The 14,483-nt window shown below is 35.7% G+C and overlaps 1 protein-coding gene across 7 annotated transcripts in view; it reads right to left on the reverse strand.

The window, feature by feature from the left end:
• PPFIA2 (PTPRF interacting protein alpha 2) overlaps positions 1–14,483 on the reverse strand; it is a 286,450-nt gene that overhangs the window by 234,362 nt on the left and 37,605 nt on the right. The window contains exon 3 of one of the 7 annotated variants that reach the window (XM_068190313.1): positions 8,398–8,460. The exons of the other annotated variants lie outside the window; for them this stretch is intronic. Coding sequence (XP_068046414.1) covers positions 8,398–8,460 — 63 coding nt within the window. The remainder of the gene's footprint in view (positions 1–8,397; positions 8,461–14,483) is intronic. 7 annotated transcript variants of the gene reach the window in all.

Consider the following 14,483-nt stretch of genomic DNA (forward strand, 5'->3'; position numbering starts at 1 on the left):
AATCTATGCTTAAAAGCCTTTCAGCACACAGAAGAGATTTTTTGGGGTTTAACTTATGTATGAATTGGACTGATTGTAAAATTCTATCCTTTTACAGTAGCAATTTCCTCTAAGGCTAGTCACTAACTGCAGTTAAGTCTAGACTAACACATTTTATTCAAATCCAGAAAAGTTCAATAGATAGAAGCCCAGAACCTTGAATAAGGTTGGCAGAACTTCTGAGATGTTGTGTTAAACCTTCTTTACAGGGACTACTCAGTGCCACTGCTTTTGAACTGACAAAGATATTGTCCAAAAAATTAAAGGTCCAATTTCTTCCTAAATAATTGTCTGCAAAATTATGTTTCCCTCCCTGAGGATAAGTAACATGCTATCATTAAACTACATCATTTTTAAGATTCCACTTTGGTAGCTTTTATGCAGAAGCTTATTTGTTTACAACAAAATAAACTCTTTGCCTTTTGACAAATTCAATAAAATTAATTAATAATTGAATAATTGAATAATTAATTCAAATAAATGCCAGAGAGTTCAGATGGAAGAATAAATATGTTTGTTTGGATATGTGAAATGCATATTTTTGTCACAGTCTCTAGGACATCACTCTTTAAAGGAATTAAGCACTACATTTGGAAAAATAGAGCAAAAGTCTCCATTTTCTGAACTGCAACTGCAGCATATTAATTGTTTCTTCATAATTTATAGTACCCACTGGAAGAAAGTGAGAGAGAAATATTGCTTCCCAGTATCATATTCTAAACTGGAGGAAATCTGTAGTAACAAACTGAGTATTGCCTGCAAGTTTAAGCAGAAAAATATTAACATCTCAACAAATTTACCCTGTATTCACACTGTGATTTTAAAAGAAAAAGGGCATTAACACATTAGAAGAAGTTTTGACAGAGTTTACAGAATTCATGATCAGGTGCAAAGATAAGTGAATATGATTAAGGAAAATCTCAGGCACAGCAAAAGAGCTCTGCCAGCAGTATAAAAGGAGAAATAAAATGCAGCCCTCAGCTGCACTAGGTTTGCTGGATATGTCTCAAAAAGGATTGTAAAGTTAGAAATATTCTTTCTGGTTTCCTTTGGAAATCAGAAACAGACTGAAATATCAACATATTATAAAATAGCTGAATTAATACTTTTTACATCAGCTTCAAGGTTATTTATTATATTAATTCACAGCATTTATTTGCTTTCTGAATCTTAAAATAATTAGTGCATTTATTATCTAGAAAATGGGGCCTGCATAGAGCAATAGCAGTTTAAAAGTTTGTCCTCTTTCCTACAGAACAATGTGTTCAAGAGGACACAAGTTTTCCATGTGGTAGTGATGTTAACAAGAATGATTTCTGATGTGGTAATAACTGTAACTTGTATAAATTGTGCTTCTATAAAAGAAAAAAACACATGCAAATAAGTAACAAAAGCAGTCACCTTTGTGCCACAGTGAACATGTAAACATCACCTGCTACACAAGGCAGAAGTATTTTCTTTTAAAGGCTTGTCTTGTGTGTATAATGCGCATAACTTTTACACGTGATTCAAATTATTTCAAAGCAGTGGTGAGTTTGTAAAATAGACTGTGTTTACTTAGGGAGGGCACATTTCGAACCTTAGTACATATTTAGAGAGATTCACAAAGATTATAGATGGCAATGAAAATGGCTATGGTTCTGATGGAAATAGTCATTTATGACATACGTATGTCAAATATATAAATTATTATAAATTATACCATCATACTGCTACAACCCATTTACATCATATGCTATAGTACTATGGTCTATTAAAATCTTGTCTTTCCCATTCAAATTGAAGCATGCATATGTTTTCTCACATTAGCCAAAGACAGTGTGTTGAGAGACTTTACTTAGTACTTGCTCTGTTTAATCTCTTTAAGCATCCCCAAGTCTTGCCAAAAGTAAAAAACAGAGACTTGAAAGGCAAAAATTTTGGTAATTTAGTACCACGGTAAAACTAGAAAATAAAGAGTAAAACCGGGTAAAACATCAATTTTGACATTGTCTTAATTTTGTCCTTGCAAGAAGTTATTTTCTATAACTTAGTTGTGTTAGTGACTAAAAAATTTAGCAAGTAATTCCTTTGAATATGCAGTGGGAAAACTGGTAAGCTTTGTCTACTACTGTGCACTATGTTGATACCATGGATCACATAAAGAATTGCAATATTTTAGAGTCTTTATGTCAATATAATATTGTATCCTCTTTAAAAAAAACAGAGGAACCTAAACCATGCTGTGAAATAAATTGAATTCTCAATAACATAAATGGCACTTGGAGGGTTTGAGAGCACAACAGGATGAGGAAATGCCTTAGAGCCATCTTGTTTCATTTGTCTGCCTTGAAAGCCTGTAATGGAAAATTATCCTCCCATTGGAATGAACTTGCTGGTTCACATGCCCCTTAGTGCTTTTCCTCTTGACTTGTGGCTGTGCTTGTTCCTTGACTTGATTTTAAATGATGAACCAACAATCTATATGAATATGGCTATGGGAGGGTCAGTCATTTTGAAGGGAGAGATGACATTCACCACTGTGAGGAGATCTGGGACTGGACACGGTTCATCTCACTGGCTCTAAGTGCCCTGTAACAGAAACACTATCTGCTTGAAAGCTGTTCCCTCCCCTAGTTGCTCATACAAGTAGGATTTAAGAAGGCATAGAAGACTGCTCCACCTCAAGCAATGTGTCTGTTCCAAGGTTCCCCAAGCCAGACACGGGATTTCCAAACCATCCTCTGGGAGAGGTTGTGCCTCCTACCCCAGTACAGGACTCTCGCTTGTTCTCACTGACTGTTGCAGTTTGCAGGCACTAGAATAATCTTTTCTCCAAAGGACAGTGACATCCAGGCCAGCAGCTTACAGTTCCGTTCCTTTGCCTGGATTCACAGTGCATGAACTCTCCACCAGCTGGGACTGTTCCAACTCACATAGGGTGAATAAGCTCTAATCTGCTCTCAGAAGGGGTCCGCTCCTGAAGCTTTAACTCCCTTTTCCTTCACCTTCACAGAGAAAAACAGACTATGATGAAAACTCATGATCTTAAAGTATGTAAATTAGGAACATTTAAAAAAGGAAGTAGCAATATGAACAGCAGTGTAACTTCTTCCAGTCCTCAACTTCAGCCTAATGTTTGGGGTTTTTTTGTGAGACGTGTCAGGCTTTTTTACTGTACACTACATAAGACCACTACATACTGCCATCTCAATTGAAAGCATTTGTAGGATGAGAGGAAATACATTTTTGTGACCATGTTTGCTTTCACCACAAAAAGTGTATTAAGAGTCTTACTTTCACAAATAATTTTTAAATTTCAAATGTAACTAAGTGCTATAAAGCTGTCACTGGCTTTCCTTCCAATTTAATTTATGTAAATTGTTCCTTGTGTTCCATTGTCTCATTTAAGAAATCAAGCTATAATCCAGAATATTTCAGCTATTCCCCTATTCTTTATGTGGATTAACAGGATAATAAGAAAGATATCAATGAAAATAAAGAATGATCCTTTAAATGCAACAGATCTTGTCCCTGATACAATGCAAAATATCGCAGCCTAGACCTTAGACCTTGTAGAACCACAGGAAACCTTACTCAAATATTCAGGGGTGGACTTCCTTATACCTCTTTTAAACTAACTAAAATATTTTTTTACTGGAAAACACCAGTGTGCACCAACTTCAGTTCCACCTCTCAAATGTGTGTGCAGTGTGCTGATGTCACCTTTGTTACAGAGCACAAAAAAATATGCATTGTAGCAGCAGTTACTATTACCAAAAAAATATAGTTGTCCTTCAGTGTAATTAAAGTTTTATGTACTCTGTACAGGTCAGGATTCCACAGATATTCAGATACAACCTGCATTCAAAGCATTATAAATGGTTCATCTACTGGAATTCCTGAAAAGAGCCGCTACAGAGAGGAACGTACTATACACAGAGTAGGCTGTAAAACTTCTGATTAAAACAAATTGCTCCTAATTAAGGTTAATTAGAAGCTCAAGCCTCATCTTGTGCTTTCTTTCCTGCTAAAACAGGAAAGAAAAACTTGCCTTATCTTGAAACAGCTTTTTCTCACACTGGTGTGAGGGGAGCTCCAGGTGTATTGTCCAAAGTAATGAGCACCAATCAGAGAGGGCAAGGCAGTCCAGTCGGTTTCATTAAGAGCACCTGAGAAGCTTTAAAAGTAACTCCTCCAAAATAAACACCATAGTTAGCTCCCCAATTTGATATCTTAACTTCAGAAGCATTAATTAGCATTATCACATATTTTTTTCAAAATGGCAACATAATAAAATTGAAGTTGGAATCACAGATAACATTTTTCTTGTAAGTATACCCATTAAATAGAGGACAGAAATAGTAATACTTAAAAAAATCTGTCAATTTCTAATCAGCATTAGCCCCAAAGAGTCTTAAACTGGATTTTTTTTTTCTGAAACATATTTATTTTTTGGCTCAAGTATCAAAATTTGAATTTTTGGATGAAAATTATTACAGATTAGTTTCAAAATAGTTTGAATCAAACATCCTCTCATCCATGATTTCACTGTGCAGAAACAAAATGGAAATTTGATATTTAATGAGTTTTACTGGATGATGACTTACAGTTTATGTATCAATGTATTAGGTACATGAATTTTGGGACCATCACATAGCTTCTAGCTGTCACAAAAAAAAACAATTTTCACAATTAATACCCTGATGTATTCCATCTTTGTTTTCTAACAGTGCTAGACAGCATTTTTGCATGAATTAAAACATTCAGTCTCACAAATGCTGAAATGTAATGCAAATGAAAGATGGCATATGGGAATTATAATTCTTAATTATTATTTTTATAATATTATTTCTTACAAAAAAAGAACAAAGCCTTGCTCACAAATATATATCAGTACCAACCAACAACTTCTCTCACTTATGTGAGAGAAGTATCAATCACAAAAAAAGCAGGCACTTGATGAATATGGTCTTACATTAGTTTTTTTTATCTTATTAGTATGAACTCTGTTTTTCAGTTTAGCCATTTACACATGCATTTTTAATACTAAACATGGGTATTGGGACAACTAGTGTCTTATTACAATGTTCATACTTGAAAATTGATCTCTCAAAATTACAAGGTAAGATTTCATATCCCACAGGAATGGAAAAATGAGAAGAGTTGTAGGATGCTAAGATTTTTTGGAGGGGAAAAAGGAGAAAACAATTTTCTAAGTACAAGGCAAAAAAGAGCTTGTCTTAATAGCAAAACTCCCAAAGCTACTTCAGTGTTTTTACATCAGACAAATAAGGAATTCTGCTAAAACAAACAAAAGGGAAGGCCATTTGTAATACTGATTTGATAAGACACATGCACAGGATATCATAAAAGAAACTACAGAAAAAAACACTGGGTTCATAACTATTTTAATAATCCTTGAAGTTCAGCCATTATAGTACCATGCTATAGGATCTTCTTCAAAGGACAAAAGAAACATGGCTACAGATATAGCTTAAGAAAATATGCATGATTTAGTAAGGTCCTAAATATTAATGGTTTTCAGGGTAGCCTAAATATTACATGTTCTTAAACAAACACCACAGGAAGCAGAACTTTAAGTAGAAATTCATCTCAGTCTGGAAACAAAACCAAAACATTACCTGCAATAAAATGCTACCCCTGAGCATACTGTCTTGGCAAGCCCTTGATTAAGAGAAAGCAATGCTGTTTTGGCACAGCCACACATTTCACCTAGCCTGCTAGGAAGAAAAATTGGTCTTTAGAAAGAACCTCTCCACTGACACTACCAGAATCATTTCCTTCCACTCCATGGGGGTACATATGAAGGAAAGCTGTAGTTCATTGCTAGCAGTTCCTGCCTAATCATTTGTGATGGAAACCTAGCAATCCTGCTGTGGGTATCCCTAGGCAGTGACTCACGGCATTGCAGGAACAGCTGCTGACAACAACAGACTGAAAAGAGATGTATCTAAATCACAGTACATGGGTACCCTACAGCTGAATTGTGCCATCACAGCACTCATTCCGGGTGTTTCACACAATCCACAGAAATGCTTGACTAGTACATTGGCTGGACTTAACATACTCATGGCCAGCTCTAAAACTCTGGCTTCAGGACCTGTCAATACCTCCAACAGACCTGAACTATTGAAGATTATGTTCTTCTTTCAGTGAAGAAACTTCCCAACTATGACCAAGACAGGTTGGAGAAGAAAAATAGAAGCTCCTGGTAACTGCCACGGAAGGACCCAGTATCTTTCCTAAAGGATCACCTTAGCACTTATGCAGCAGAGAAACTTGATAGGTTGTCCTGTCTGCAGCTCCTGGCACAGCCTAACTACAAATGACCAAGAGCTGTTTGATGGAAATCTGCCTGGGAAATGAGGAATTCAGGATTTTCCAGTAAAGGTCTGTACATTTAAGCAAGAGAACTTTCCATCAAGCACCAAAAATTACTTTCCTCAAAAGAAATAATAAATAAATTATCCAACACAAAACAAAGCCTTCACAGGAGAAGACTGGTGACGTCACAGTCACAAGGCAACTTGAACAGGCAGATGAAGAATGGACTGTAATACAGAAGTTTGGTAAAGTCTTCACTTATAGTAACAATCATTTAAAGTGACCCAGTGTTTCATATGCATCCATCCCATTCCAGCCTACTTAATTTTCATCCATATTATATGAAAATAGTTGTGAATAACCCAATATCTGTACAACATTTACATTGTACAATTGAAATCAGAGGCATTAACATGGTGTAAACTTAGGCAGAAATTTCCAAGTAAAGTTTGCATTTGATAAAACATCCTTTCATTACAAAGATCTCTTTTAAAGCAACAGTTAGTGCGTGGGTATAGGTTTTCAGTTATCCTAGGTGTCTTCTGAAAAACCAACCTTTCTCCTGCTTTAACCATTAGAGTAACTAAATGTTTGCCACTGCCAAATCAGTCTTTATTAGTCTTCACTCACAACATGGTTTGGAGATTTAAAACATTTTTAGTTTTATGTATTTCAAGTGAGCCCAGGCAGTACCTGATACACAGGAATCTAAATTTTTTTCCTTTTTTTTTTTCATTTTCTTTTTCAAATTATTCTATAACAATTTGTTGAACTATGTATTTGAAACACAATATTCAACCATCTCTAAGTATTAATAAGCTGTATTTTCTTCTAGTCATGAACACATTTTATATTAAGGAGGTATAATGAATTAAAAATAGGCATTTCAAAGATGTCTGTGTATTCCTTTAAAAAAAAAAAAAAAGAAAAAAAAAGACCAAGCTAAGTTTTGCCCAGGCACACACCAGTATTTCAGTCATGACATTTTAAATACTGAAGGAAAGCACAACACAACAGACTGTGTACAGCAACAGTCTGTATTCTCTTCAGCCAAACAGACCTCGGGGGAAATTATCTTATGTCAAACTGACCCTTGTTGACCACCAACTCAGTAAGTTACACCCTCCAGATCACAAATTCTTGATCAATACTTTAACCATACATGCATGCTTTTCAGTCTTAGCAGAACAAGACCGAAGTTACACCAAGTAAGCCTCTCATTTTATTAGCATCTTTAATGATCTTTTATGTATCTACTAAAAGACAATGAGGGACAGAAGTGAGAGGATCTAGCCTATTAATTGTTTAATGGCAAATATCACATCCTTCAGATACTGCACAGAATATTTGCTACTAATGATCATTCAGTTCAATGACCAAGTGATTTTCTATTCAAGACCATTTAAAAAAAATGGTTCACAGATATTTAGAAATAGAACAAAATCACAGTCAGTATTATTTTGGTGTTTTGCTTCAAGGAAGGACTATAACTGAAGTGGAATAGGTTAAGGAAACTATGAGTAGGGTTATATCAGTAAGCTGTGAAAATAATTATTTCTGCCCTACACCATCTTGCTTCAGATGGGTGCAGAATTATGTTTATTCCAGATTTTCCTTTTAAACAAAATATCTACAAGGTCTGGTATGTAAATGTCACTATGTGGCTTTTAGTAAGTGTTCATTGTTATTAACAGATTTAACTGTACTGAAGATTTGAAAATAATTTACTATCTTGCTGTCAAGCTACATGAACAGTTTTTGTTACAAAGGACAGTATCAATTTAAATATTCCAATAAGAAAAGAAAGCTGTATATCTCATGAGACACAAAGAATAAACATCTGTTTCTGCCGTCTGTTCTTTTGCTAGTGATTTTTTTTCTTCCTCCTTCTATGCTTAAGTCCCAATATACATGGAGAGTTTTGTTTCCTTGTTTGCCTTTCTAATATTAAGTCCTTTTTTTTTCTGTGGGTATGAACATTTATGCTGAGATATTTGAGCACACTATACCTGTCCAATTTTTATTATTCACATGTTTGGACAAGTAAAACTGGAGGCAATCTATTCTGATTTGATGTAAAAAAACCAAAGAAATCTGAAAAAAAAAATCCAAAATGCAGATGAGTGATAATTCACATACTGCAATTTTTTACACTCTAATTAAACTTGAAGTTAGATATTTTTTTCCTTGCTCTTTATATATTTTTTATCTGTTTGCAAGCAAAACACACAAATCTGATTACTGCCTTTTTTAAGACACCATTTCATAACTGCTCCCTAGAATGTATCTGAACTTTCTTTCCTCTGGACAATGGAACACCTATGAGGAAGTTTCCAGAATATTCACACAATCACAGAATAAGCTGAGTTGGAAGGACCCAAAAGGATCATCAAGTCCAGCTCCTGGCCCCCTGCACAGCACCATTCCCAAGTCACACCATGTGCCTGAGAGCATTGTCCAAACACTTCCTGAGCTCTGTCAGGCTTGGTGCTGTGACCATTTCCCTGGGGAGCCTGTTCCAGTGCCCAGACACCCTCTGGGTGAAGAACCCTTTTCCTAATATCCAACCTAAACCTCCCTGACACAACTTCATTCAGGCCATTCCCTCCGGTCCTGTCACTGGTCACCACAGAGAAGAGATCAGTGCCTGCCCCTCCCCTTCCCCTCCTGAGGAAGTTGCAACTGCAGTGAGGTCTCCCCTCAGTCTCCTTCAGGCTGGACAGACCAAGTGACTTCTGCTGCTCCTCATAACGCTTGCCCTCTTTGAGGATCCTTGGATGAATCCCATCAGACCTGATACATTTGTGGAAATCCAGCTTAAGCAGAAGATACCAGGCAATTTCAGAGTCAACTGGGATTTTACCATTATCACAGTCATGGTTCTCCAGTTCAGGCCACTGAGACCCCCGTGGCTGATCATCTGTCTTGAAGAGAGAGGCAAAGAATGCATTGAACACCTCTGCCTTGTCCCTGTCTATGAGGTAACCATCCTCATCCTGTAACAGGATGGTGTTGTTTTTACACTGTCTATTGCCATTAATATAATTGAAAAAAAAACTATTTTTATTGTCCCCCACAGTTCTAGCGACTTTCAACTCCCATTGAACTTTAACCACAAGAATTTTCTCCCTACAGTGGCAAGCAGAATCTCTGTATTCTTACCATGTCACTTCAATATTTTTTGTGTATGGCCCCTTTTCCTTTATTCAAATGAACAGCAGCAGAACTAAGAAGTTTGGTGAACATATCAGTTTTTATGTTTGACAGGATTTGGATAGCTTAAGGTATTATGCAATGAGAATGGAAAGAAAACAAGTCCAGAGCATTTACTTTCCGGCCTCAGACCGGCATTGCGAGCAGCACCAGCCCTCACTGGGGACATCAGGTACCTGTATGGGCCCCAGAAATACAAGGCAGTCTCACTGTATGGTACTGGTACTGTTTCTGAAAGGCCTGAGGGAGGTGAGAGCCAAGGTCGTTGCATGTTCCTACGTTTGTGCTGCTCTAGTGCTCATAATGGCTTTTGGCACATCTAAGGTACAGCAGGAAATACCGGACTCCCCTAGGTAGCAGGGCTGTCCAGAGCGGATGTGCAAGAATTTGCAATTCCATTTTTCCTGCTCCTGATGCACTTCCCTACATTAGTATCAAAGCTGCAAAGGCAAAAGAATATTCTAGTAAGCTCTCTTTGTGGTTAAAAAGTTTTTACAATTCTAAAGGACAGAATAAAGATAAGTGTGGAACTAAAAATAACAGAAATATAATGAGGTCTTAATTCAAATCTTTGGCCAAATGGCAGAAATGCTAATTACAAAGTTCTCTAATAGACTGTAATCTGTGCTTATTCAATCTGGTTGTTCTTGCCAGGGCATCTCAGAAGTGTGACAGGTTGCTCAAAAGAGAACTTGGATCAGACCCTAAAACAGAACATTAAACATGCAATACAAAGAAACTTTGTATCAAGTTATGACATCTAAATATCAGTAAATTTCATCACTACCTGGACCAGAAGTTGGAACAGTTTGGTTTTAAAAAGCTGCCAGCTATTTAACTCAGAATACAGAAGTGTTTACAGAAACAGAGAAATAAACATTACAGGCTGCTGGGTGCTCTTTCTTGCTCTTCTTAATCATGTATTTCTAACAACCATATGATAGCACCATAAACTGGTTTATGAATAGAAATTCTTCTTCCTTCTGTGGAAATGAACTCTGATATCTGCAACTAAAAAAAAAAAAAAAAAACCAAACAAACACCCCAGCTTGTGGATTGTACTCACATGGATTTTTCTTTCAATTTAAAGTCTAATTTAAGGATATATCAGATACAATCATACATTTTCATCAGGGTGGAGAACTAGGAACTTACTTCCAGATTTGCTTTGACCTCTCTGTCAAGAAAGAAATTATTATGTTCAAATTTCCCTTCCTGTTCTGAGTCTCTGTGAGAAGGCATCAAGAAACAAAGATGGAAGGAAGCATTCACCATTTGGTTGAAGATGATTCTGCAATCAAAGCAGAAAAAATAGCTGTGTCCCAGAATCAGAAGAAACATTTCTTCCTGAAACTCTCTAAGCATTTCTTGTACGCACGGCAACAGTTTTCAGTTAAGACTTCCCACCCACACTCACTCTTGAAATTATTGGTGAGAAGTGTCTTAAACACATAGTGAAATTATCCACCAGTAAATCAAGTTGCAACCTGATAATACCAGATTTTAAGATGCAGATTGAATGCCAAAGAAAGCAAACCCTTAAACTGAGATGTAGCAACATAACAGACTTTGTAACCAGAAGGAAAAAAACCAAAACAATGAACCTGCCTCATAATTTCTCTTGTGCATCTCACTGTGAAAGTAGTTGCTTGATTCATAATGCATTTATCTTCCAATCAGAATTGTGTTTCTTGACCTCTTTCTCTCTCAAACTACAGAATTCAGAAAGATAGCTATCCAAATTACCAAATAGAATTCTGTGGGGGAGTCAGTGGGAGCTCGCATTTTAGCATACTATGATACAAAATGCCCCTTGTGACATTCTACATCTTTAAGTTTCATCTGAAATTATTTTTCAATTTTGAAAGGAATTCTCCACTAATTTCTGTGATTTTACTACTTCCCTTCAAATCTACTAATTAAAGTATGTTTTGTTGCTGTAAGAATAAAAATTTATGCCATTGTTGATGCAGGAACATGTAGACTACTGTTGTGATCAATATTGTCTTCTCTAATCAACACTGCCAAGTTAAATTCCTCTTGCTATCTTGACCCACTACTCCACCTTAATAGCACATCTTTGTTGAAGAAATCATCTCCATGTTCACTGCAAAGCATTAGTAGATATCAGTAGTATCCCTAAATTTGACAGTAAACATGTTTTTTTAAAACTTCACAGGTCAAAATGAATTAACATTACTAAGGATGTATTTTAAAATACTTTAAACATATATTATTTTTATATTTTTAGTAAAAATTCATAATTTTACTGTATGTCATACTATGAGCTAGATTTCCTATTGCAAGCCTCTTTGTGAGCAAACTTCAACAGCTGTGCGAACAGCAGCCAAAAGGTACAGGCATGATGCTAAATAGAAAGCTACCAAATAGGTGAAAACATCATGTCTTCAATGAAATTGTTACTTACCAGCAAATTCTAAGTACACACTAGAACAGTACCATCTCATTTGTTTAGAGTTCAAAGTTACTGTTTAGACTTGAGAAGAGAAGGCTCTGAGGGGCTTTTACCAATGTGTAAATATACCAAGGAGAAGGTGAAAAGGAGATGGAACTAGACTGCTCTCTGCAGTGCACAGTCAATCGATAAGGGGCACCAGGTGGAATAAAAAAAATTCTGATTAAACGAAGTGCAAAAAAAAGCTTTTTTTATTGCAATCATGATCAAACACTAAAACAATTTGTTGAGAGCAGTTAAGGAGTGTCTGACCCTGATATTCAAATCTCAACTGGACATGGCCCTGAGTAACCCAGAGTGACTGGAGCACATTGGCATCAGAGGTCCCTTTATCCTTTACCATTCCACACTTTTTGATATCAAGTAAAAAGTTAATCTCTTTTTACCCTAATCAGTCCTTAATTTTATGAAAAGAAAAATAATTTCTAGCAATCAAACACAGGTAGTAACAAAATTTTGAACTGGAGTTCAAAAACTTCATCTTTCAAAAATCAACTACTGAGTTGTACAGAAAAGAAAAAATCATTGCTTTTATAAATGCTGTGGTTTTCTAAATCCCTTTTTGTAGTGAAACAGATGCACTATAAGGAAATAAAGAACATTTTCTACTGAAGTGTATAAAATTTACCTTCAAATGTTATGATCTACTGTAAGTATGAAAGAATTACTGAAGCATACTCATTTCATTTATCAGTGGGAGGAATACACCAATACACACAAAATGCTCAAACCATAGTGGAGCCAACAACTGACAAAATTGCCATTCTATTCTTCCATAAAGTGAAACAATTTACAATGCTGAATGGCTCATCACAGGAAAGGATGAATATATAAAACCACTTCTAGGTCTGCTACTGGTGGACAAAATCAGCACAGGCTTAGAAAAATTCTAGAGTCATGTTTCAGCGTTGCAGCTGTGACTATCCTAAAAATTGAACTCTTTCTGAACAGTCTCTCAGTAACAGGCTGCTTGCTGCTTTTTTCTTTCTTTCTTTCTTTTTAAATTAGATGTGCACATGTAGGACATTAGAATGGTGCAGCCATTCCAAATGCATCCCCCTTACAAGCTGCTTATATGAACTGAGGCTGACTTCAACAATCCTTTTGTATTTTAGATGGCCTTAAAAGAAATTCTCAGGATTTTGCCTGCCTAGTCTGTAGTCTATTCCACATTAAAACTTTTATATCCAACACATTAAGAAGAAAAGAATGACATCAGTCTGCTCAAGTCCAAACATATGATCAGGCAAAACTGACAATAACATCCAATACATTCTTAGTATGAAAAAATATGCATATATATGCATATATATTACAAATATAAGTTTTTCTGACTAAGTGTAAGAGGTTGATTTACCTGCAAAACTGATGCACCAGGAAATGTTGATTAAAACCCAAGAAATAAAAAAAAAAATTCACCTCATATAGACATATTTTTAAAAAGTGGCATTGTGAAACATTTTCCAAGGAAGAAACTTGGTTACATTTAAACACAATATTAATGAGCAAGGTCAGATATAGTCTGAGCCTCCCTCTTCTTCTTCCCCCACCCAAACTCAAATTTTCTATATTTCAGCATTCATTAGTAATGAACACTGTCACATAAACTCCTCATACTACAAAAATGAACTGACAGGACTAGCACTATCTACTGATACACTTCCATTTTATGTGACATTTGGCATGGCTTGCCTTTGCTTTAGTGTCTTCCTGTTCCTAGTGGGATGAGAGGGGCCTAAGGGAATCTTTTAAAAATCACATCATAAATAAAAAGGAGAAGAAAGATGTAAGTGGCTTGTGGAGTAGTAGAGTGCTACTCAAATTCCCTGTCTAAAATGAAGCAGTCCCCCAACTCACATTTACTTCCTATCACAGAAATAATAGCTAAAATAATTATATAGAAATTATTAACTCTATACAACAAGAAGTAATGTTTTAATGCTGATTCCAGAAAACTATGGCTAAAGAAAAATTATTCAAATTAGGAAAGTTCGTTTCAAATAATAAGTTGAAAACTTAAGCTAATTTCTAATGGAGAGTAGATTCCTATTGAGAATTCTTAAATGGGGCACAGAAGAACCAAAGGACATACACTCTTTCCAATTCCCAACTTGTATCTTGTTTCCTAACCACGATGATTAGGGGATAAATGTTAGAACAGACCTACTGGAAAGAAATCAACTTGGAGAATAAAAAATAGTTACTAAAAGCCAATACATTATCATTAACTCACTGGAAAATATGAGAAAGAAGGGTAACACTGGAGACTGAAGCATTTAAAGCTGAGTAAGCTGATCCAGAAAATTTTAATTGGCAAGTATAATTTAGAATTATAAAATGCAAGCATAAGAAATGTTTAATTTCTATGAAAAAAGCAAATGAAAACAAATCCCAAAATATCAAACTTTTCATTACCAGGAAAAAGTCT

Source organism: Anomalospiza imberbis, chromosome 5 (genome assembly GCF_031753505.1).
Source record: "Anomalospiza imberbis isolate Cuckoo-Finch-1a 21T00152 chromosome 5, ASM3175350v1, whole genome shotgun sequence".
NCBI classification, from domain to species: Eukaryota; Metazoa; Chordata; class Aves; order Passeriformes; family Viduidae; genus Anomalospiza; species Anomalospiza imberbis.